Genomic DNA, 21,331 nt, shown 5'->3' with positions numbered 1-21,331 from the left:
GCCCTTGGACAGGTGATCACCCATTTGCACAAAATACCATAAACATCTGATATAAATGTGGGGACTCAGAGTCTCCTAAAAGTCAGTGTTGCTTTTAACTCTTTCTGGGGATGTGGAAAAGATGACAAAACCTGAAGGGGACTCAGCTCACAGAGAGGTTGTTTTTTAAAACGTGGAAAAATCTGCTATTTTAACTCTTTTTCGTTTTTAAGTGTCTAACTTGTTGGCACTAATCACAGTCCCAGGACGTGTCGGGTGACTGTCAGCATGATTTACGTCGGGTTGCAGCATCCCAAATGAGTCTGTGTCCGTTCATCAGTTAACCAGTAACCACCCCCCACGCCCCTGGTAATCTCTAACCTACAAGCTCTATGGACTGGGCTCTCCAGAGTCCCTCGCCCAAGCGGAATCATACTGTCTTTGTCCTTTTGTGACTGGCTGCTTTCACTTAGCACGTTTACAAGGCTCATCCCAGTCTGATGTCCCTACCTTGTTAGGGCTGAATGATACTCCTCACTAGCACTTTTGAGATCATGCTGAGCCAGGCGGTTTCCGGAGGTGGCAAGCGAGCCCAACCCTGACCCAGGGTCTGCACCTTCCTTCCTGAGTGGTGTGCCCTGGAGTTGCACCAGGGGGAGCCCCTGACAGGTGGCACTGTACAAAGCCTGGTGCGAAAGCCAGGTAGCCTGGCTCTTTGAGAAGAGGGGATTTACGGCGACAGTGAGAAAGGGTGGTGCCCCAGGGCAGCAAGGAGCCCCCGGGAAAGAGGTCTTGCTGGCCACCTGTCTTTGAACAGCCCCATCCTCTACCCACCAGCCCAGGCTCCCCTGGTCCACGTGTGGACAGGAGCCCCCAAACAGAGTCTGAGTAGCCCAGTGGGTACCCCCAGAGAACCGGAGTTGGCTGGAAGTGGCTGGAAGGTCTGTCATCAGTTTTGTCTGGGCTCTAACGAAAGGCTAGAGCAGGAAGCAGAACAAGGCGTCAGACTGCCCAGCAGGGAGAAGAGAAAAGCTACTTACTTCATGATCAGAATGTAAAATGCGTACAAGATGATGAGAATCAGTCCTTCCCACCTCAAAGAGAGAACAGAGATTGTGGTTAGGACAGGGTGCCTGTGGCCGCGGGGTCTGGGGCTGACGGCTAGGCCCTGGCGGAGCAGGGCAGAAGGTCCTTTGACCATCCCCAGCCCTGGCCCTGGCAAACAGGGGCGCCATCCTAGGCTGCGGCCAGCTGCCATCTGAAGCCCTCTTGGGGACAGAGAAGGTGAGGGTGGGTTCTTCTCAGCGATGGGGGTCCACAGGGATCAGGCAGCATTTCCATGGGTATCCAGAAAACGGAGGGACCAGGGCTGCCCCATCCCAGGACCCACAGAAGGGAGCAGCCTGGAGTCATACCCACTTGGTCCTAAGAGACCTATGCGCTCACCAGAGATTCTGGCCCGGGACCGGAAAGGCTGTGGGTACAAGTGGGGAAGGGCCTGAGGAATTGCAGGGAGAGAAGGGCAGGCATAGGAGCCTGCAGGGCGGGGTTCCGGAGTGGAGCAGGGGCGGGGCCTTCCTGGGACACTCACCCCGCTGTCCAGCAGGTGCAGCACCCAAACCCACACACGTGCAGGGACCTCAGACCACTGAGGAGCCACCCAGCTTAATCTGTCTGGTCATCTGACAAATGCGTGCTGAAGGCTTACTATGCACCAGGCATGAGCTACGGTTGTTTTCGGGAACTCTCCCTCTGCTGGCAGAGCCTACAGCCCAGCAGAGCTGCGGTGAGATGGCGATGACCCCACTGCCACCGCCCCCAGTCCATCTAGGAGGAGACCCTGGATGTGGAGTGGCTGCCTGGCTCACAGGGTGGGTTAAGGGCCAGGTGCGGGCCGAAAGCAGGTTTCTCTGGGCCCAGAGCACCCGGCTGCTCATGTCCTCAGCGGACTGAGCACAATCCCACAGAAAGACACTGATGGGATGCCGACTTTGAATCACCCTCATGAAGAGAACGTCTCTATGGCTTATGGACACATAACACACTGACACAGTGAAAATGCCAACCTTTCAAGTTTCTGCTTTATGTATCCTAATTAAGGCATCATTTCCTACCTGGAGGTCATTAAGGTGAGTTCCTACATTTTATTCTGTTTACCTTTGCTTTTTACAGTGGGATCTATATTGCTTTTAAAAAACATTTTATTTATTTGAGAGAAAGAACGAGCACCAGTGGGCGGCAGAGGGAGAGGGAGAAGCAGACTCCCTGCTCAGTTGGAAGCCCAACATGGGGCTTCATCCCTGGACCCTGAGATCATGACCTGAGCTGAAGGCTGATGCTTAACCAGCTGAGCTACAAGGTGCCCCTACAGTGAGATCTTTAATTCACCTGGATTCTCCTCTTGCATAAGGTGTGAAGAGGGATCTGATGTTATTTTGTTCTGCATAGCTCCCTAGTTTCCCCAGCAGTATCTGAGAGCCTCTCCCTAACTCACCGCCTGTCGTGACACCTGTCATATCCCCCAGCCAAGAAATGGGCCCATGACTGGGTTCTTGGTTCCACAGTCCACTTTGGCCCATGCCAAAATGCTGTACCGTTTTCATTATTTTAGCTTTATAATATGTTTTATTTGGCAGAGCAGGAACACTGAGGGAAACAATCTTTGTCGCTTTGAAAGTATAAAGACGTGATTGTTTAGAATGATGCCTTTTTACTTTCACAAGGGCTTAAGCTCATGTCTGTAGTAGTAATCTCAAGAAAGATTCAACAAACCCAACAAGGCAGGATAGGAACAAAAAATGAAAAATAAACAGACATTTAAAACTTACCACACAATTTCTTCATCATATATGAACTGGAAAGCAAAAGAAACAAAGGATGGGGGGCATTATTTATTCCAAAAGAGCACACACAGACCCTTAAACACTCGGAGCTCACCCACACTGCCTTGTTATTTTTACACAAAGCTGGGCTCCTCTCTCCATCTCTGGGTTTCTCAGCTGCAGGTGACCTTTCCTTAGATGAAACCCATCCTTGCAGATGCTACCATGTGTTAGCGTGGGCCTCCCGAGAGAAATGGCCTGTGCTTCATTACACTTCAAGTCACAGGTGGGACCAGGCTGGCAGGGGCCTGCCATCAATAAGGGAACAGATTTGCTGAAATCAACACTCTGAAAAACTGAAAAGACCCCTACCTGTCTGTATCCCTACAGTTCCTACCTGTCTATGATACTCGTGTATGTGGAAGGGAAAGGATATCATTTTCCTTTTTTTTTTTTTAAGTATTTATTTGAAAGAGAGAGAGAGAGTGTCAAAGCACGAGGGGGGGGGAGGGGCAGAGGGCGAGGGAGCACCAGACTCCCCGCAGAGCAGGGAGCCCGACATGGGACTCTATTCCAGGTCCCTGGGATCATGACCTGAGCTGAAGGCAGATGCTTAACCGACTGAGCCACCCAGGTGCTTGCTCCAAGGGATATTATTTTCTTAAAAAGAGAGTAACCTCTTTGGTGATTCTAAGAGCAAAGGACCCACTTGTACCATTTGAAGGGAGCCCCGGGCTGATGGTGAGGGTGCCACGGTTTCTGCAGAGGGCACGGACATTACCCCACAACCCCACCCAGCATCTTGGACACAGGCACAGATGAACGAACGATGCCCCTGAGGTCCAGGGGAGGAGTCCTGGGACCACCCCAGCCAGGCCCAGTGTGGATGGGAATTTGGAAGGGCTGCACCCACCCATTGACCTTGGAGACAAAGAGGCCCTGTACAGGATGTGGGGAGAAGCCAGGGACCCATGGTGCTCCACTGTCCTGGCTGTCACAGCAGTCAGCGCACATCAGAGCTGCCATGGGGAGGCCACTTCCGAGAGGGGGTGGTCATCCTGACCGAGCATCCTTGTGAGGCTCCCCAAGCTCCAGGCTCTGAGGAAGTGGCACTGAACAGAGCAGTGCCCAGCGCCCCCCTGGGGAACGTGAGGACATGTGTGGGGGATATTTAGATACAGGGACAGGCAGGTGGTGACCAGCCTAGAACATGTGACATAGTCTGCCAGAAGGTCTTCCCACACGTAAAGATCTCTTATTTAAATGTCTGGCTAAAATTCAGACATGTGGTGGCAGCGGGAGGTGGGGTGGGGAGAGAAAGACCTGAACCCAGAACTTAACTGTGTTGTAAAAATCAAAATACTTTTATACAGTTGTAATAAATATGTAATTTTCTAGTGAGGTAGCAAATGGAGAAACAGGTGGACTTGGCTCAGCCTAGGATTTTATCAGGAGTCACTTATAATTTTGGAAAATCGGGTCTGCAATGTCAGCACCCCCCACAGGGCCCAAGGGGCCCGCCCAGCACCCGGCCTTAGTCTGCACAGGTCAATTTCAGGCTCAGAGATTCTTCCATACGGGGGTAATGATCCTATCACCTGGGGTTCTAGCATCTTCTCGCCGAAACACTTACCACGGAGAGTTGTAATCTCTTATTATCAAGGACTTCTGTCTTTGATAGACTGGGCATCATTTGATTCTTTTTTTTTTTTTTTGAAACTGCATATAGGTATATTGTTTTATCTATGACTTTTCTTTTCGGGGTTGTGTAGACAGGGGTCCCAGTGGTCTCAAATGGTCCTAGTAATGCCCCGCCTGATATTCATGCTGCCGGGCCTGTCTCTATGGCCTGGGAAGCTCCTGACAAACAGAATGTGGCGAAAGCGGTGGGTTACAGCCCCCATGATCAGGTCACAGGCTCCCTTCCATGGTGGCACCTTCTCACCCCTGCTCTGAGGGCAGTCAGTCATCGTGGTGAGCACAGCATGGTGAGCAGGCGGTCAGGAAGGCTCAGAGGAGGCCTATCTGCAGCCCTGCGAGGGGACCCCCACCCAAAGCAGATTCTCACTGGGGGAGTCGTGTACCCTGGCCACCATCTGTGCGAAACCCTGAATTCCGATTCACAGACAACAAGAGCGAGAACTACTTGCTAGTTGAAGCTGCAGCGTTTGGGGGAAATTTGTTACCCACAGATAATTCATACAAGGGATGGGACTGTCCTGTACAGTTGGCTCTAGATCTTGTGAGGTCGGGTACTCTCTGAGGCACATTCCAGAAAATCTGGGCACACCACAGTCCTCTGCCCTCATGCCACCGCCTGGACTGAAACGTCTCCTCTGGGGGTGGCACGTGTCTCGGCAGTAGCCTGTGCCTTGTGCTTCAGTGTCATGGGCCATGATGCCACGCTAGCCATGGGGGGACTGGGGGGGTAATCTCTTGTCACTCTCCCCCACACTAACAGACCCCAGAAACCTTGTTCCGGCTCTTTTGCCTTTCTCCATGTTCCCCCAGCGGCCCATTCTGCCTGTCTCCAGCCAGCCTCGGTCTCTCTCCTGCTCTGCGGCAAGCAGTGAACCCAGAAACTCCGATTCTCAGGCATCGGGCTCTAACGGAGGCTCTGAGGGCCCCTGAGGAGCAAAGGGCTTGAACTTAACTTCATGGACAATGGGACATGTGCTCTGACGTTTCCAAAGCCTTTCTGAATTCAAGGTGCTCACTGGATTTGCTCCATAACCAGGGTGTCAGGCACGAGGTTTTCAGGCGAGGGAGGCAGAGTGGAGAGGGGACGGGGACAGAGACGGGCAGGGGGGTAACTCACAGCAATGAGCACGATGACAGAGAGGGTGTAGTACACGGAGTCTCGGCACACAGCCCACCACGTCAGACGGACCACCTGCCAAGCAAAGGGCTGTCAGCTGCTGATGGCTGGGGAGATGGGGGGTGGTGCGGGGACTAGCTTTCTCACCAGCCCTGAGCCCCGCAGGGACAGGGATGCACCCACAGAGTTCCTACTAACTGTGCCACCGGAAACAAGCCTCTCCAGGCTGCTCAAGGCCACCCAGTGCTCTCCATTGTATTTTGGCAACAGGACAAAAGTACACAGTGTTTGTAAGTGAGGACCTAACTGTTCCCTCTCCTCTGAGGTAACAACCTGTCTCACAGCAGAAGCCCAGGGTCAAGGCAGAGCCAGATGCTGGAAGCTTCTGGTGGTAAACTACCTCGCTTGGCCAGGTAGGGCCGACTCATGAGCCTGCCTCTCTGGGGGCGAGTGTAATGCCCCCAGGGCCCTGAGGACCAGGAAGATGGTCATGGGGTATCAGCAACAGGCCAGCTTCAACCTCCTTGCTAAGGAGGCCAAAGGCAGGCCTCAGATATTTCCAGAATCTAGCTCAGGGTCAAGGTTACAGGAGGGACCTCTCAAAGACCTACTGCTGCTCAGTGAATGCTCACCCTTGGCCCAGACAAGAGAGCCAACCCTGTCCTGCCCTCGGATCCGATGGTGCTGGACATGGACAGAACGTCAGATGCCACTCATACCTGGGAGGACCCGGGCCTGGAGGGGGAAGCCGACTTGCTCAGCCTCGGTCAGTCAAGGGCACACCCAAGGCGGGGTCCCGGGTTCCCCCACTGCTGTCCCTTATGTCACTCTACAAAGGGAGACAAACCACTGACCTGCCCCGCAAATAATCCACAAACGCCGATTATACACAGGATGTTAAACACCGCAGAGCCCACGATGGTCCCAACGCCAACGTCTCCATGGGTGATGAACACACCTATAATAGGAAAGGCAGAAACCTTCCTGTGCCGGTCCTGCCCCCTCCCTGGGCTGCTGGGAGGGCTGTGTCCCCAACCCCATGGACGGATGGAGTTGTTCTCCTCATCACAATGCCTGGGGGGCTGAGGGGCACAGCAGAACCGGAGACGAGAAAGTGTCCTGGGCGACCAGCTAACTCCATTCCTCCCACCCCCCCTTTCCTTTTTTTTTATTTAAAAACACAGCTTTATCAAGATATAATTCACATGCCATAAAACTCACCCATTCAAAGTATATAACCCCGTTTTTTGGTATAGTCACAGAATTGTGCAACCATCACCACAATCTCATTCTAGAACATTTTTATCCTGCCCCCACAAAAGAAGCCCTCTACCCACCCGCCCTTTGCTCTCCCACACGCCCCCAGGGAACCCGACTTTACTTTCTGTCTCCCCAGCTCTCCCGCTCTACAGTTGAGAAAACAGAGGCTCAGAGCTGACAAATGCCCTCACTGGCCAGGGGTGGGGGTCTGGGTCCTGTGTCCCCCACTGGGGGCCTTTCTTACCAATAACAGAGGCAAACAGCTCGGGCGTGGAGCTTCCTGCGGCCATGAAAGTGGCTCCCGCCACATCTTCACTCAGATGGAGCTTCTGAAACAGAAGTGACCACAGACACTCAGGCTGTGAGGTGGGGACAGCGGACACAGTCACTGGACATGTCCACGATCATGGCAAGCGTGGGGGACTGCTGTGGCCAGAGTCCGGCACCTGCGCTGGCTGTGTCGCCTTCCAGCACCCTCAGCACATGCCTCCTGCTACTCTGTGGGCCACCCCACCCGGAGTCCCCTGTCCCCTTCCCCTGTCACTTTCTGCTCAATTGCCAAGCCCCTAAATGAGGTCACCTCTCGAACTGTACCCCCAGAGTCAGCTGTTCCCCTTGGACCAGTGGAAGAGTCTTGTCCTCCAATTAATGAAACACAAACCACCCAGTGAGGGTCTGAGGACTATACTCGTGCCTTCCCCACTGGACGGTGAAGGTTGGTCTTTTTCACCTCTGGATTGCCAGTGCCTAATTCAGAGTCTGGGATGCAGTGGCGCTCAGCCAGCAGCTGCCTCCAGGGTCCACGCAGAACTTGGGTACCATGCAGACTTCCCCAATTCAGGGCTGTGGGACCTAGAGGTCCCAGAGGCACAGTCTGGCCCTTGCATTCCAGAAGGCCTTCTCCGTGGCAGCCCCGAAGCCTGGCTGCTCTCGGACCCAAAGAGCCAGACAACCTAGATCCGGGGATGAGGCTGGATCTCTGATAAGGCACCTGCAAGGCCATGCCCCAGCCACAGAGGCCCATCCTCTGATCGAGAATATGCTGTTGGGGGCTTTGGATACTGGGAGAAGCCACGAAGATTCTGGGCTCCCTGAACCCAAACTTGAAAGCACTTACTCTGTGGTCATCAGAAGGCATCTGGGCAGGGCTCGGCCTCCTCCTGCATCCACCTTCCCAAGTACCCTGGGCAGTCTGGGGTCAGCACAACCTCCCTGCTGACCTTGCTATAGGAAGCGGTCCCTCAGAGGGGTCGGAGCTCTGGGCTTCTGTCAAGCACTGACCCCCCCCAGGGCAGAAGCCCGGCCACTGTGACCTCATCCATCAGGAGAGGATTCCACAGAAAATGATCTGCCATCAGAGCATTTCCGGTATCTTCTAGCACATTATAAACCATTACAAACTCAGGTGAAGATTCTGTCTTCACCTGAGCTATTCCTTCCTCCTAGTATGCCCTTCCTTGTCCTCTCTGCTTGGAGAAATCCTGACCACTTCAGAAGTTTAGATCAGATACCACTTCCTCCATGAAACCCTCCTAGGCTTCTCCCCAACAGACACATTGCATTCTTCCTTTTGGCCCTTCAGTCCTTTGATGGCTCTTACTGAGCCCCTTCCAGGGGACTTGCCCATAGGGCCAGGACCATCCCCCTTGCTCACGTCTGTGTCCTTACAGAGGCAGGTAATCTGGAGGGGCCTTTCCACTGGGCACTGGCCTGTGCATTGGTCACCCATCCCCAGAGGCCATCTCCTGATTCTCTCCATACACTCTTTCTCTGGCTCAACTTGCTCATTGACCCACAGTTCAGTCTGAGTCAGGGGAAGATGGAGACCGGGGGAGGGGAAGGCCTGTGCACCTTGATGCCACATTCCCCGCTCCTCGGGAGGCCCTATTCTGTGCTCAGCAGCAAGGAAGCCCCTGCCCTAACAAGCTCTGGCCCCAGCTGCAGATGTCACAACAACGGCATGGCTTCAAATAGGTAGAAGATTCCATGGGGACAAAGTGTGCCAAAGCCCAGAGCGGTCTGCACATAGTAGGTGCTGGAAATGGAAGTAGTTATCCTTTCTTGGTTAGCGGCCAAGGGTAAGGCAGAGCAGAGAGACACCCTAGAACCTTTAAAAAATTAAAAAAAAAAATATTTTATTTTTAATCTCTACACACCATGAGGGGCTCGAACTCACAACCCTGAGATCAAGAGTTACATGCTCTACTGACTGAGCCAGCCAGGCGCCCCAGCACTGGAGTCTTACATGTGAGAAGAGAGGAGACAAGAAAGTCAAAAGCTCACAAAACAATGAGGAGGAGAAAACATCCACCTGCAAACACTGGACCAAAGGGCATTCTTTGCTCAGCCTCTGGATCATCCCCTGAGACATAGATCCCCACCTGGTCCCCACCACCTGCAGCTTGTGGGAAATGCTCCTTAATGGGCAGGTTTAGCTTCACCAGTGACAGCTTGCTGGGAAACCAGAGGTCCTGGGTGCCAATGGCACGTGGGAGAGCAAATCAGGGAGAGAATGGCCCCTGCCGACTCCGCTCTGGGGATGTCAAAGCCAGGCTTTGCCGTGGCCACAGTAAGTGCGTGGCCAGTCGTCACCACCAGAGTGCTCCCTGCTTGGTCCTTCTCCATCTGGCCCTGACGAGTCCCATGTCCTTGGTTGCCCCAGGCCCCCCAGCCCCAGCCTGGCTTTGCTGTGAGATCCCAAGTCCCCCCTACTTACTTCGCAGATCTTCTCCAGAGACGGAACAAAAAAGTCATCACAGACTATGGCCAAGGCATAGAACATGTACAGAGCCTGAGGAGGAAATGGGGGAGATGGTCAGCAAATGCACCTGCTGCTAAGGAGGCATGGCTGGCCCGATGTCACGTCCCGAACCAGGAAGCCGTCGCACCCTGCCAAGGCAGAGCCCGGGTGCACAGAGAGAGACACAGAGGAAAATTCCAGCACCGCAGAGATCTGCTCCCTCATGAGCAGATGGGGAAACGGATTCCCAGGGAGGGGAAATAATGTGCTGGCAACAAAGGGGATGAGAGCTCAGGCCACATGGTCTTGGGCTCCTTCTCCTCTCTAAAGCACCAGCTCTCTCCCCAGCACCATTTCAGGCTGCTCTCAAAAGGCAAGCTCTAAGCCTTAGGGCTAAGAAGGAAAGCATTTAGAATCACCATTTTTAAGAGTTTAAAGTAAGAACAATCCCGATCTTCCCCCTTCATTTTAGTGAAGGCACCATTTCCCTCTTACCACCCGGCCACCCACTGCTGGAATGAATGGCAGTGAGCAGGCGAGCCAGCAGTTCCTGGGATGCTACCTAATGATGGCAGAAGTTAAAATACACAAGCCATCCACACACAGAGGTTCATGGAACAAAGCATCCAGATGCTAATGCTGATTCTGGGACTGATTTGCCATGTGCCTTTGGATAAGTCACATTTCCAGGGCTCAGTCCCTTCATCTATTTGATGACAGAGATGAGAACAGATCAGTAGTTTCCAAATGTTTTTTTTTTTTTTTAATTTTATCTATTTATTTGACAGAAAGAGAGAGACTACAAGTAGGCAGAGAGCCAGGCAGGGTTAGGGGTCAGAAGCAGGCTCCCTTCTGAGCAGAAAGCCCGATGTGGGGCTCGATCCCAGGAACCTGAGATTATGACCCGAGCAGAAGTCAGAGGCTTTAACCCACTGAGCCACCCAGGCGCCCCTCCAAATGGTTTTATATATCCCTGTCCTGTTCATCTTTCCACTCAACTCAACCTATGGGCCAGGCACTATTCTAGGCATCAGGGCTCCATGGCTAACCTGCCAGGAAGTGCCTCTGCCTCCTGTAACTGACCTTAGTGGGGCAAATAGACAATGTGTAATTGTTGGGGAAAGGCCAGTGCAAAGGCCCTGAGGTAGGAGTGAGCTTGAGTCCGTGAGGAACAGCAAGGTCACTTACTCAGGTAGACCAGAGTGATAGTGAAGTGGAAGACAGGATGTGAGGTTGGAAGGACAGGCCAGGCCCAGGGCCCATGGACAGATGGGACTTTGTGTTGAAGGCTGAGGGAACCATTTCTTTCTTCAAAGACAAAGTGATACAGATGCTCTGTTCACAAAACTGGGAAAGGCTGGGCTGCTTCAGCAAAAACAACTGTGAAGTTGTTGGAGTTGCACACCAATGAATTGTGATTAAATAGACTGGAAGATCTATTAGCTGTGGCCAAGGCCTCCAAGGCAGGTGTCTACTGCAGTCCAAGCATGGCTGTCCTTGGATCTGACTCATTACCTTTTGGGGGGGGGGAGCAAAAAGAAACAAATACTGGGGGTTATGGGTGAAGGGAGAGAGAATGAAGGGAGAGAGATCCTGCTATGAAAATCTCAGGAAACAGACTTGAGTTCATACCCCCAGGAATTCCCACAACATCCTCTACCAGGAGAAGGGGAGGCTGCATAGCTCTCCTGATGGCCTCGCAAACACATAAGAGAAAAGGAGGCCAAGTTGGTCCCCACCACTCTGGCTGGGCAGCTCTGAGAATGTTCCTAGCGCTGCAGACGAAAACTGGCTCCAAAGCTTGCGACTTGTCTTTCTCTTAAAGAAGGTGTCAGCAAGGTTTTTCTGAAACAGTCAGACAGTAAATATTTCGGTCTTGACAGGTCACACAGTCTCTGCCATAATGATTCTGTGGCCATAGAAGAGAACATGGTGTGGTTGTGGCTGGGTTCCAATGAAACTTTATTTATAAAAATCAGAAGGTGGGCTAGATTTTGGCCCTCTAGCCATCATTTGGCTCATGTCTGCTCTAAAGGCTCCTGCAAAATCCCTGAGGTGTTTCTCAGGTTTGGGAGAGAAGGTTTTGTCTTAGCAATGCCAAGACTTTCCTGAGGCAGAGCCCTAGAGCTATGGGATTAATTTGCCAAACCCACAGCCTCTCAGTGAAAGAGGAGGGCGTGGGAAAGCCAGGGGAACTAGAAAGATAATAACTCTCTTACGGAAATACACAGGCCTGTCATTCAATATTTGCCTACAACTTTCACTGTCATTAACGGTTTATCCTGTTAATTAAAATTTCACTCATTCATCATTCTCAGGGGGCTACTCTCTCCGCAAGAATCCCAGCTTTCGCTTTCTGAATTCTCTCTTGCAAAGGCTAATACTTGGTGGGGCTTATAGAAGCAAATAGTGCTGGGTGGTCAGGGAACCTAATTAAAGGAAAATCTGCCGTGTCCCAAGCAGAAAAGCAAATCGCGAGCACTTTCGTTTCCCCACACCATACAAAAGGACTGGCGAACCTTTTCTGCAAAGGGACAGATAGTAAATATTTTTGGCTTTGCGGACCACGTCACTGTGTTACAGCTACTTTGGGACTGAAGCACAGAAGCAGCCACAGAGAATACAGAAACAATGGGAAGGGCCGTGTTCAAATAAAACTTTATTTACAAACACCAGCCGCGGCTTCAGGCTGCAGTTTGCTTACTCTTGTCAGAGAAGAGCAACTTTTGCCTGTACTTGAGGTTTGGACCTGCTAGTCCTTTTTAAATTGGTGTCTGAGGATTCCACCATTGTCATCACGTCTCATCTGAAGACAGAGGGAAATTTGAGAAAGGGTGTGCCGAAGTTTTAAACTATGGTTACGTCAAGGTGGTGAGATGTGGAGTGGGAGTGGAGGATCACGGGAATTGTGACAGCAAGCGCGCACAGAGCACTTCTTATCTGTAGTGCAACGTCTAGTGCACTTTACTCACACTCACGCATGGCTGGGAATGTTTTCGCATGGCTGGGAAAGACGCTGTCGCTCCCTTTTCAGGAAAGTAGAAAATGGGGCCCAGAAAGACACGGGAGTCTTGTCTTGGCTCTGGGGTCACTTGCTGGGCAACACAGGGCCAGTCACCCGACATCTTTAAGACTCTGTTTTTTTGTGGTTAAAATGGGTCTAGCACCTGTTCTCCCAGATGTCATCTTCCAAGGATGGGACATCTTTGACATGCTATGGCTTGTCCGTGCTCTGCAGACACGCTCTGGCTGCCTGAGGTATAGGAATAGCCCATCCCACCCGGGCCACTTACACCGAGGATATGCAGCAGGACAGCTCCGTGTTGTCGCTCCGTGTTGGAGAACAGGTCTGTAGGGAACTCATGAATCGCTGGAAGACAAGAGGACACGGCAGGGGGTTAGTTATCAGTCGGTGCCGTGATGGCCTCACTGGCAGCGTGAGAGTCTCCTGTGGATCTGGAGAACCTGCTAGGCTTTCAGCTACCCCAGGAGGGGGCCAGCCAGCTACAGCTCCCACGTCCACAGCACGCCCACGCTCCTCGGAAAACATTGCTGAGTACCGAATTATCCACAGATGCTCTAGAAACTTGGAATTGACCTAATTTAACATATCCCTTGCAATTTTTTTTTTAACATATGAAACACTTCCTACCCACTAGGATGGCCAAGAGAGATAATAACAAACATTAGCAAGGACACGGAGTGGTTGGCACCCTCATAACTGGTCGGGGGGTACAGCCTCTGTGGCAGGACAGTCTGGCAGTTCCTCAAAAGGTTGAACGTCGAGTTACAACACAACACAGTGAGTCTAATCCCAAGTATGTGCCTGAGAGAAGTGAGAACATGTCCACACAAAATTTGCACGGGAATGTTCATGGCAGTATTATTCATAAGCACCAAAATATGGAATCAACCCAAACATCCATCAGTGGATGAATGGGTAAATAAAATGTGGTCTATTCCAAATGTGGAATATTCCCATACAAGGGAATATTCAGCCATACAAAGACAAAGCACGGACGCATGGAACAACACGGAGGAACCCTCACACAGGAATACGTGATGCTGAGAGGAGCCCATCCCGCGGGACCACATATTGTAAGATTCCATTAATATAAAATTCCAGAAGAGGCAAATCTAGAGAAACAGAGGTAGATTAGTGGTTGCCTAGGGCTGGAAAGCAGAATGGTTTGGGGGATAACTGTTAAAGGGTACAGGGTTTCTTCCGGGGTTCATGAAATGGTCCTAAAATTGTGGTGATGTTTGCCCAACTACCAACACCCTAAAAGTCACCCAATTATATACCTTAAATAGATAAATTGTATGGTATGGGAATTCTATCTCAATAAAGATGTTAGAGGAAAACAAAGTAGAAAAATGTCAAAATACACCAAAGAGAGAAATCAGGGGATGGTTCCTCGCTTTGTCTATGGATTGTGATCACATTCCCAGCAGACAGCTAGGTCCCCAGTGGCTTCAATCTCCACTTGGATCTGCTACAAACACAGTCCCGCTGGCAGTCAGGCCGAGGCTGGAGACGGTCAGTCCCGCTCAGGAGGGCAGGCTCTCTGCGCTCATCTGCCATGAGGTTCAGATCCTGCCTCGAAATGTTCACAGCCGTGTCTACACAGACAGTTCCTTAACCTCCGTGTATCTCAGTTTCACCATCAGTAAAATGGTAAGATGGACCTTAATAATATGCCTCACTTTTTCAAACATTTCCAGCCTGTGGTGAATTTCAGATGTGCCCTCCCAGGATTCTGCCAAGTCAGAATCCCCTCACACCAGAGTCATTTCTGGTCCCGTCTACCCTCCCAGAGCTCAGGGACAGGTGTTCTCCTGCAAAGCACTTCTAGCTTCACCCAGGCCCACCGACTCCTCCTCTCAATCTCTCCTTCCACCCATGATGGATCTGTCACTCCAGTTGGGGAACTCAAGATCCCCAAAGATGTCAAGTGACATCGGGTGGGTTGGGGATGGCAGTGCTGGCACGAGGAGGAAAAACTGCCGTCCCCCCAGTTGGATATACTCGGCAGAACCACACACACAGGGAACATGATCAATGGGAGAGAGGCTGCCACTGGCACACTGCCATCTTGGGTCATCGAGTTCCACATCACAGTCCCTCCTTTGGCCCCAAGAATGCTCCTGTTGGGGTGGGTAACTGTTATGGGCTTTCATCATCCTAGACAGTGGGTGGCCCTGTGGCGTGCAGAGCCTCCCGCATTAGGAATCACACACTCAGATTCTAGGGTATCACCCTTAACACTCCTGAGGGATCTGAGCAAATTATTTGCTTCTTGGCCTCAGAAAGTTCACAGGGAATGAAGGAATAATTCCTTCTCACCCCACTCCCCCATTCGAGATGACCAATGGACCACGTCTTCATCCCATCAGCTAGAATGGAAGCTTCTGGAAGGCAGGGATCCACACTGCCCTGTGTTATTACATTCTTTGTGCCTTAGCCAGGCCTGACACTGCAGTGGGTTCCCAAAACACTTTAACAGTTGATTGAACTAAAAAATGTTAAAATACGAATAAAAATGCCCATTTATATCCTCTCATCCTATTAGGATGCTCTCATTACCCTCACAAACTGCTTAAACACCTAAAAGGACAATAGCTTCACGGTGGGTGCTCCATTTGCTCGCAAAGAAACTTCCGGGGGGGGAAAAAAAAATCCCTTCTCTGTAAATACAATTTGGCCTTCAGCTCTGAGAGTGATGATTTTCTCCCTTACGTGGAAAATCTTGTTTTGTAAGACTAGATTCTCCCGCAAGGCCTAGAAAACATCAGCTTCCCCAGACACCCAGGAAACGTTCCCACTTTAAAACAAGCAACTTTAATGAAATATGGATTCTTTCACTTATTTTTTTCCTGTAATCAAAATTCTTTAATAGAACCACTGCTGTCATTTCAAGAGCGGGGACCTGTTCCCAGGTTTGCGGGCTCAGAGATGCTTATTATAAGGGGGAGGGGAGATGCTTGGCATTCCTGGGGCCGGACATTTTTCCAGGAGAAATCCAACAGTCTGGGGTATTTCAAGGCAGATCAATAGATGCTTCTGCTCTGAAAATTCGAGATGGTTCCTGATTCTCCAAGACAGTGTGCTGAGAGCTGCTGATTTATTCAATCCTGGGAATTCTTTTGAAAATTAGAAGAAAGTAATGTGCATTTCTGCTGCGAGGACATATCATCTGGGCTCCAGCAGGGGGGAGATATGGATGATAAATGGCTTTGTCCTTGGTAGGAGCAGGCTTCTACTGGTTCAGCCACCGTACCAAGCTTGCTTTGCAACCCTGCATAGAAACTGGATGGTGGCAGAGGTGAGAGCAAGCCATCCAGGACTTAATTTTGCCAGCCAAGACAGAGTTACCAGCAAAGCTATCAGCTGTTCATGACCCATTGACCTCTGTACCCACCCGAGTCTTCTGGCCATATCCCGAACCCATGAGGCAGGTCCTGCAGCCACAAATGTCCAACCCTGTGAGGCTCAAAGGGGAAAGTGACCAGCTCGGGAACCCCAGCTATAGAAACCTGGACTCACCGTGGGGCCCCGTGTTCCTTGCTTGGCATTAGGGGCTGTCTCTCACACAGAGGGACATCCCCCGGCAAAGCGGGAAAGAAGACCTGAATTGGAGTCTTGGCACAACTACCCACAAGCTTTCGGGACCCTGGCTGAGTATGTCCCTCCATTTCTTCAGTGGCACCCTGTTGCCACGCGAGCTGGTAGAACGGTCATTGTGTCTGTGTGGTTGCCACAGGTGGATGGCCATACTACCCTTCCCAGTTGGCAGCTGGTAGCAGAGACCAGTCCGCTTCCTGGTTCAGGAATCAAATCTTCTAAAAACTGACATTTGGGGTACAGGCCATGGAGCACGCCCAGCAGGAATACTGTTCATCCCACCTCTGTCACCAACAGCAGCAACTTTAAAACCACACACAGTGTATGGAGCCGCTCAGTACACGGGCTCGAAGCAGCCGGCAGGTTCCAGGAAGGGCCTCTGCCCCTCATGTGTTCCTTGCAGGACCTTTGCAAGCCGCTTAACACCTCTGAGGCTGTCTCCTTGTCTCTGAGTTGGGGATCACTGCAGAGCCTGCCCCCCACCGGCTGCTGTAAGGGTTAAAGGACGCTCAGCACTCAGCCCGTTAGGCGACTGTCCTACAGACCCTACCTTTGATGCAAGGCTGTCACCGTGGCTCCAGGGGCTGAGCCTTGGGTTTGTGAAAGCAAAAGGGGAGACAAAACCAGCTTAGTGGGGAAGAACAGGAGACGGCGCATGAGATCAGACCAGCCACATGAGGATCTGGATGCTGGGTCTGCTTAATCCCAGCTTCCTGAGAAAAACTCTCCTCCTGGGCTTGCTGGGATCAGGAACCCCCAGGCATGTTCAAGGGCACGACGCTTGCACGGCTACAAGGGGCCGAGCCACTCTGTCTGCTCATATCCCCACCAGAGGAATCAAGGGGGCAGGCACACACGGCTTTTGAGGTCATGCCTAAGCCTTTAAGGTACAGAAATCTGGCTGGGGTGGGTGGGGGGAAAGGGAAGAGATGCATCTGCAGGTGGAAACCAGGGATGATCCCAGCACCCTGACACCGGGGGATGGGGGTGGGGGGGCCCATGGAAGAGGAGGGGAGGGACAGCTGCCAAAGACCCAGCCTCTGCCCACCTCCCTTTTAAGATTCTCTCCTTTGGACTTTGGTGCCCAGAACCAGCTTCTCCATTACTTGTGGTTCTGAACACATCCTTCCGCTTATACCTCAGATGTCGGCCTCCCTCCCTTTCACCCAACTCTACTGTGTGTGGGCAGGTGGGAGCTGTGTGTGTATGTATATATGTGTGTGGGGGGGTGTCTTTCCCACCAGGTGCCTTCCTGGACATCGGAGGGGAAACGGTAAGGCCCATGGGAACAGAAGCACCTGCAACCCCCCTCTCCACCACCAGCTACCCGGCTAACACCCTATAAACGAGACCCCCGGGGCACACTTGACCTTTTCTGTTGACAAACTTACACGGATGACGCCATTATATTTCAGAATCCCTGAGTCAGTGTTGCCCTTTCAAGGCTCCGTACTTCTGCCAACATCACTGCTCATTTTCAAAATGTATTAATTTGTTCAACAAGTATTTGCTGATAGGTGTCGGGCCTTCTGGGAAAGGGCAGATGGGAGCCTGAGGCACCCGTGGGCTTGGCGCTCTTCATCTTGGAGGGTGACTTGACTTTCAGAGAAAGCCAAAGTCATCCAGAGAACAGCAGGATGTTGAGATGGCGAATACACAGACCCTGAAAGCGTACAGATTAATACACATTTCTCGAGCATCACTGTGCGCCGGGCGCAAGCATTTACTACGAGTGTCGCAGATGGGCCACAAGGGGCTGGAGGCAGTAGGACAAGTAAGCAAATGATTGAGAGACAGTGAGAAGCTTGCAGGGATGGTGGCAAGTGAAGCCAGCCAGGCGGGTTACTGACCCGAGGGGGAGTGAGCAGGAAGCCCATGGAGAGTGGGGCACCCACATCAAGTCTTGAAAAAGGCATTACAAATCTTTCAAAGCCCTCCCGTCTGCCACATCAGTCTGCCACACAGATGTCTGCCACATCGTTCCCACATCGCCATTCTCTTGAGGAGGAAATGGAGGACCTGAGAAGCTGGATTTGCCCACCGTCACAGATTTGGGACAGAGGAGGAGAGGAGAACCCAGGCAGGAGCCCAGCCAACGCCGGGCTCTTTATCAGAGCATTTTATCTGAAACAGAGATACATTGGGACAAATGCCTCCTTTACCCAAGGACAGGCTCTGTCTTCCTGAAGCTCTAAGGGCCAGGGCAAGACATTGAGCTTTTGAAAAGAGGGCTGCACACGGAGGCCATAGGCCAGTTCTGCTGACAGTCCATGGCCCAGCCTGGCAGGGGTCTTGTCCATTACTCCGTGGATCTGGGAATACTTGTCACTCCTCTTCCTCAACCAACTTGAAACATTTAATAAAACTGATCACTTCCTGTTTATGGATGTATGAACATATGAATGAATGAGCAATATATCCACCCACCCACTGACCCAAGTTACATATAGAATTCATTCTTTGGGACATAAACTCCCATGGGTCTTGAGATCCACCCATCGCATCCCGAGACAGAATATTCCATCACTCCCAAAATTCCCTTGTGCTTTTTGCAATCAACGCCCCTCTGCACCCCAACTCCTAGCCACCACTGGTGTGTTTCCTTCCCCTACAGCTTGCCTTTCCCAAGATGTCATATCAATGGAATCATACAAGATGCTGCCTTGCCTTCTGGTCTCTTCTGCCCCTTTTGGTCTGGCTTCTTTCACTGGACAAAACGCCTTCAGGATTCACCCATGTTGCTGTGTCATCCCACCTCCACACGATGTTCTCTCTTAGTTTCTTGGGCTCCCCCACTCTCACCCACTCTCCTCACTTGCCCAGTGGCCTTTAGAAGCCCCTCCCTCATGGAACCCCGAAAACTGTGGTTCACAGAGCTCTTCCCCAAGCCCTCTTCTCTCCACCTATGCACCTTCCCCACATGATCTTGGCTTTGACTTCCTAATCTCTGCAGACTTCTTCCAAATCCCAATCTTTCCTGAGTTCAAGACCTAACACACCCAGCTACCAACTAAACGTCACACCTTCGCCATCCTCGAAATACCTGAAACCTGTCCCCAGTGAGTGGTCCACCATCCATGTTGGTTTGCATGAAAGAAGTCCTGGTGTGGGTCCCTCCTCCTCCCCCATGCTCTGTGATGGGTGGACAGGGATAACTGGCACCCAGCTTCCATGAGCCTTCCCATCAGGGACGCCAGTACAATGCACGAGGCTATGCACTGCACGGTCACACATATCAGCTCTGTTCCCTGTTCTGTGGAGTCTGGACAACCTTGAAGCTGGGGTTCTGCATGAGAAGTAGGTTCTGCCAACCTAGGGGACTGGGAGGAAGGATAAGAGGCAGAGGAGTTCCTCCTCTGACAACCTTGGTTATAAGAGGTATAAGAGTAGAGAGGCTTTCCTGGCAACAGGACACATTTCCTTATTCCTGCCAAGGTTGTCTTTGAACTTGATCTTCCCCTTTCCAGATCCTGTTCCTTTAGCCCTTCTTACAATTTCATAAGCACATTGTTCCCTGAAATTCCTTTCCGTATAAAATGTGGAGAAGGGCTTCTATTTCCTGTACGGAGTGCTGACTGCTTTCAGCCCTCTGCCCGCCTTCGGCCAGTGCCCCACGGGGTCCTGGCAACCTCACCTCCTACGTGGCTCGGGTCCACCCACCTCTCCAGCTCCATCAGCCTCTCCAGCGCGTGTCTTCTCTCGACCTGCCCCCTTCTGTGCTCTGCCCGAAGCCAGACCAGCTCCTTCCCAGGCTCGGGGAGCTTAAAGCCCTTCAACGGTTCCCAGCTGCTCTGAGGATAAATGCCCACACCGGCACAGGGCGGCCCCACCATCTCTCACCTCCTCCCGCCGCCACCTGCCACTTGCCACCTGCCCTCCCACGCTGGCTCCACGACAGCCTGTGAGCTGCCAGGTGCTGGCACCAGCTGGGTGTTCAGGAAACATCCGTGGGTTGAATGAGCATTTGGACTTCGACCTCCCTTCAGACACGAACCTGCTAGAACGAGCTCTGCCCAAAGGATGCCCCAGAGGCGGGCTGGCCGGCCCTGCTTCCTCGGCTCTGGCCTTCCAAGGTGCTGCCTGGATGCTAAGCTGTGACCTTTCCCAGGAGCAAAGGGTTTGACAGAAATGTGCCTCCATAAAAGGCAGATCTTTGAGAGACTCTAAATCTGACAAAACAGGGTGGCTGGGGGGAGGGGGGTAGGGAGAGGGTGGTTGTGTTATGGACATTGGGGAGGGTCTGTGCTATGGTGAGTGCTGTGAAGTGTGTAAACCTGGCGATTCACAGACCTGTACCCCTGGGGCTAATAATACATTATATGTTAATAAAAAATAATTTTTTTAAAAAAGGCGGATCTTTCTTCAACCTTTCAATCAGCCGACTCTCTTTACGGAATATAAACTGTGAAGTGAATTTTTCAAAACAGAAAAAAAAAATCGCCTCAAAACACACCATTCTCTTTCTCGCTCGCTCTCTGCTTTCTACCTCGGTTAAAAATAACCCCACGTTCTGAGCCCTGACGTTTATTCTGAAATGATGTAAGCTAGACTGTGAGGATGGGGAAGGAATTTAAATAGTTTCAAACTTCCATCATTTCAACTTAATGTGTTTTAGAAACCACCCGAGTGCCAGAAACCAAAAGCAAAAAAAAAAAAAAGAAAAAGAAAAAAATCGTGATTCCCCCCCCCAATTCTATGATTTAAAATAACTTCATGAAGAATTTTATACCTTTCATGGGCAATAGCTGGGATGTCTAGGTTTTATACCATCACCCTCATGTCTCCACCAGGAGCAAAAATAATTAAATCACTGGCCTAACCGGCATGAAAAGGAGTTTAAAAATCCTATCCTTTTTTTTTTTTTTTCCCCCAGCACATTCCGAAAGAGATTAAGCACGCAAAGAAATAAATATATGACTGGAAGATCCAGCAGGAGGACTGCTCTCTCCCGGAGCAACCCCCATGGGATTTTAGGGCTGGAAGTGGATCCAGATCTACCTGGTCCCGGGGTCCTGCACCCAGGACAGGGCACAGGCTTACCAAAATCACAGGGGCAACATCCAATCCAACACTGCCATCCCTCCCTC

The 21,331-nt window shown here is 51.5% G+C and overlaps 1 protein-coding gene across 1 annotated transcript in view; it reads right to left on the bottom strand.

Moving 5' to 3' along the window:
* Positions 1-19,917, bottom strand: part of SLC24A4 (solute carrier family 24 member 4) — a 71,422-nt gene extending 51,505 nt beyond the window's left edge. The window contains exons 1-8 of the mRNA XM_032878673.1: positions 19,905-19,917; positions 12,913-12,989; positions 9,596-9,670; positions 7,124-7,208; positions 6,474-6,577; positions 5,620-5,694; positions 2,808-2,833; positions 1,020-1,073 (exon numbers count right to left, since the gene is read on the bottom strand). Coding sequence (XP_032734564.1) covers positions 1,020-1,073; positions 2,808-2,833; positions 5,620-5,694; positions 6,474-6,577; positions 7,124-7,208; positions 9,596-9,661 — 410 coding nt within the window. The 5' untranslated portion in view covers positions 9,662-9,670; positions 12,913-12,989; positions 19,905-19,917. The remainder of the gene's footprint in view (positions 1-1,019; positions 1,074-2,807; positions 2,834-5,619; positions 5,695-6,473; positions 6,578-7,123; positions 7,209-9,595; positions 9,671-12,912; positions 12,990-19,904) is intronic.
* Between the last annotated feature and the right edge of the window lie 1,414 nt (positions 19,918-21,331).

This window comes from Lontra canadensis, unplaced genomic scaffold, assembly GCF_010015895.1.
Source record: "Lontra canadensis isolate GAN:19392208 unplaced genomic scaffold, GSC_riverotter_1.0 scaffold64, whole genome shotgun sequence".
Lineage (NCBI taxonomy): Eukaryota > Metazoa > Chordata > Mammalia > Carnivora > Mustelidae > Lontra > Lontra canadensis.
The sequence above is the reverse complement of the archived record's forward strand: the minus strand, read 5'-3'. Positions and strand labels throughout refer to the sequence as shown.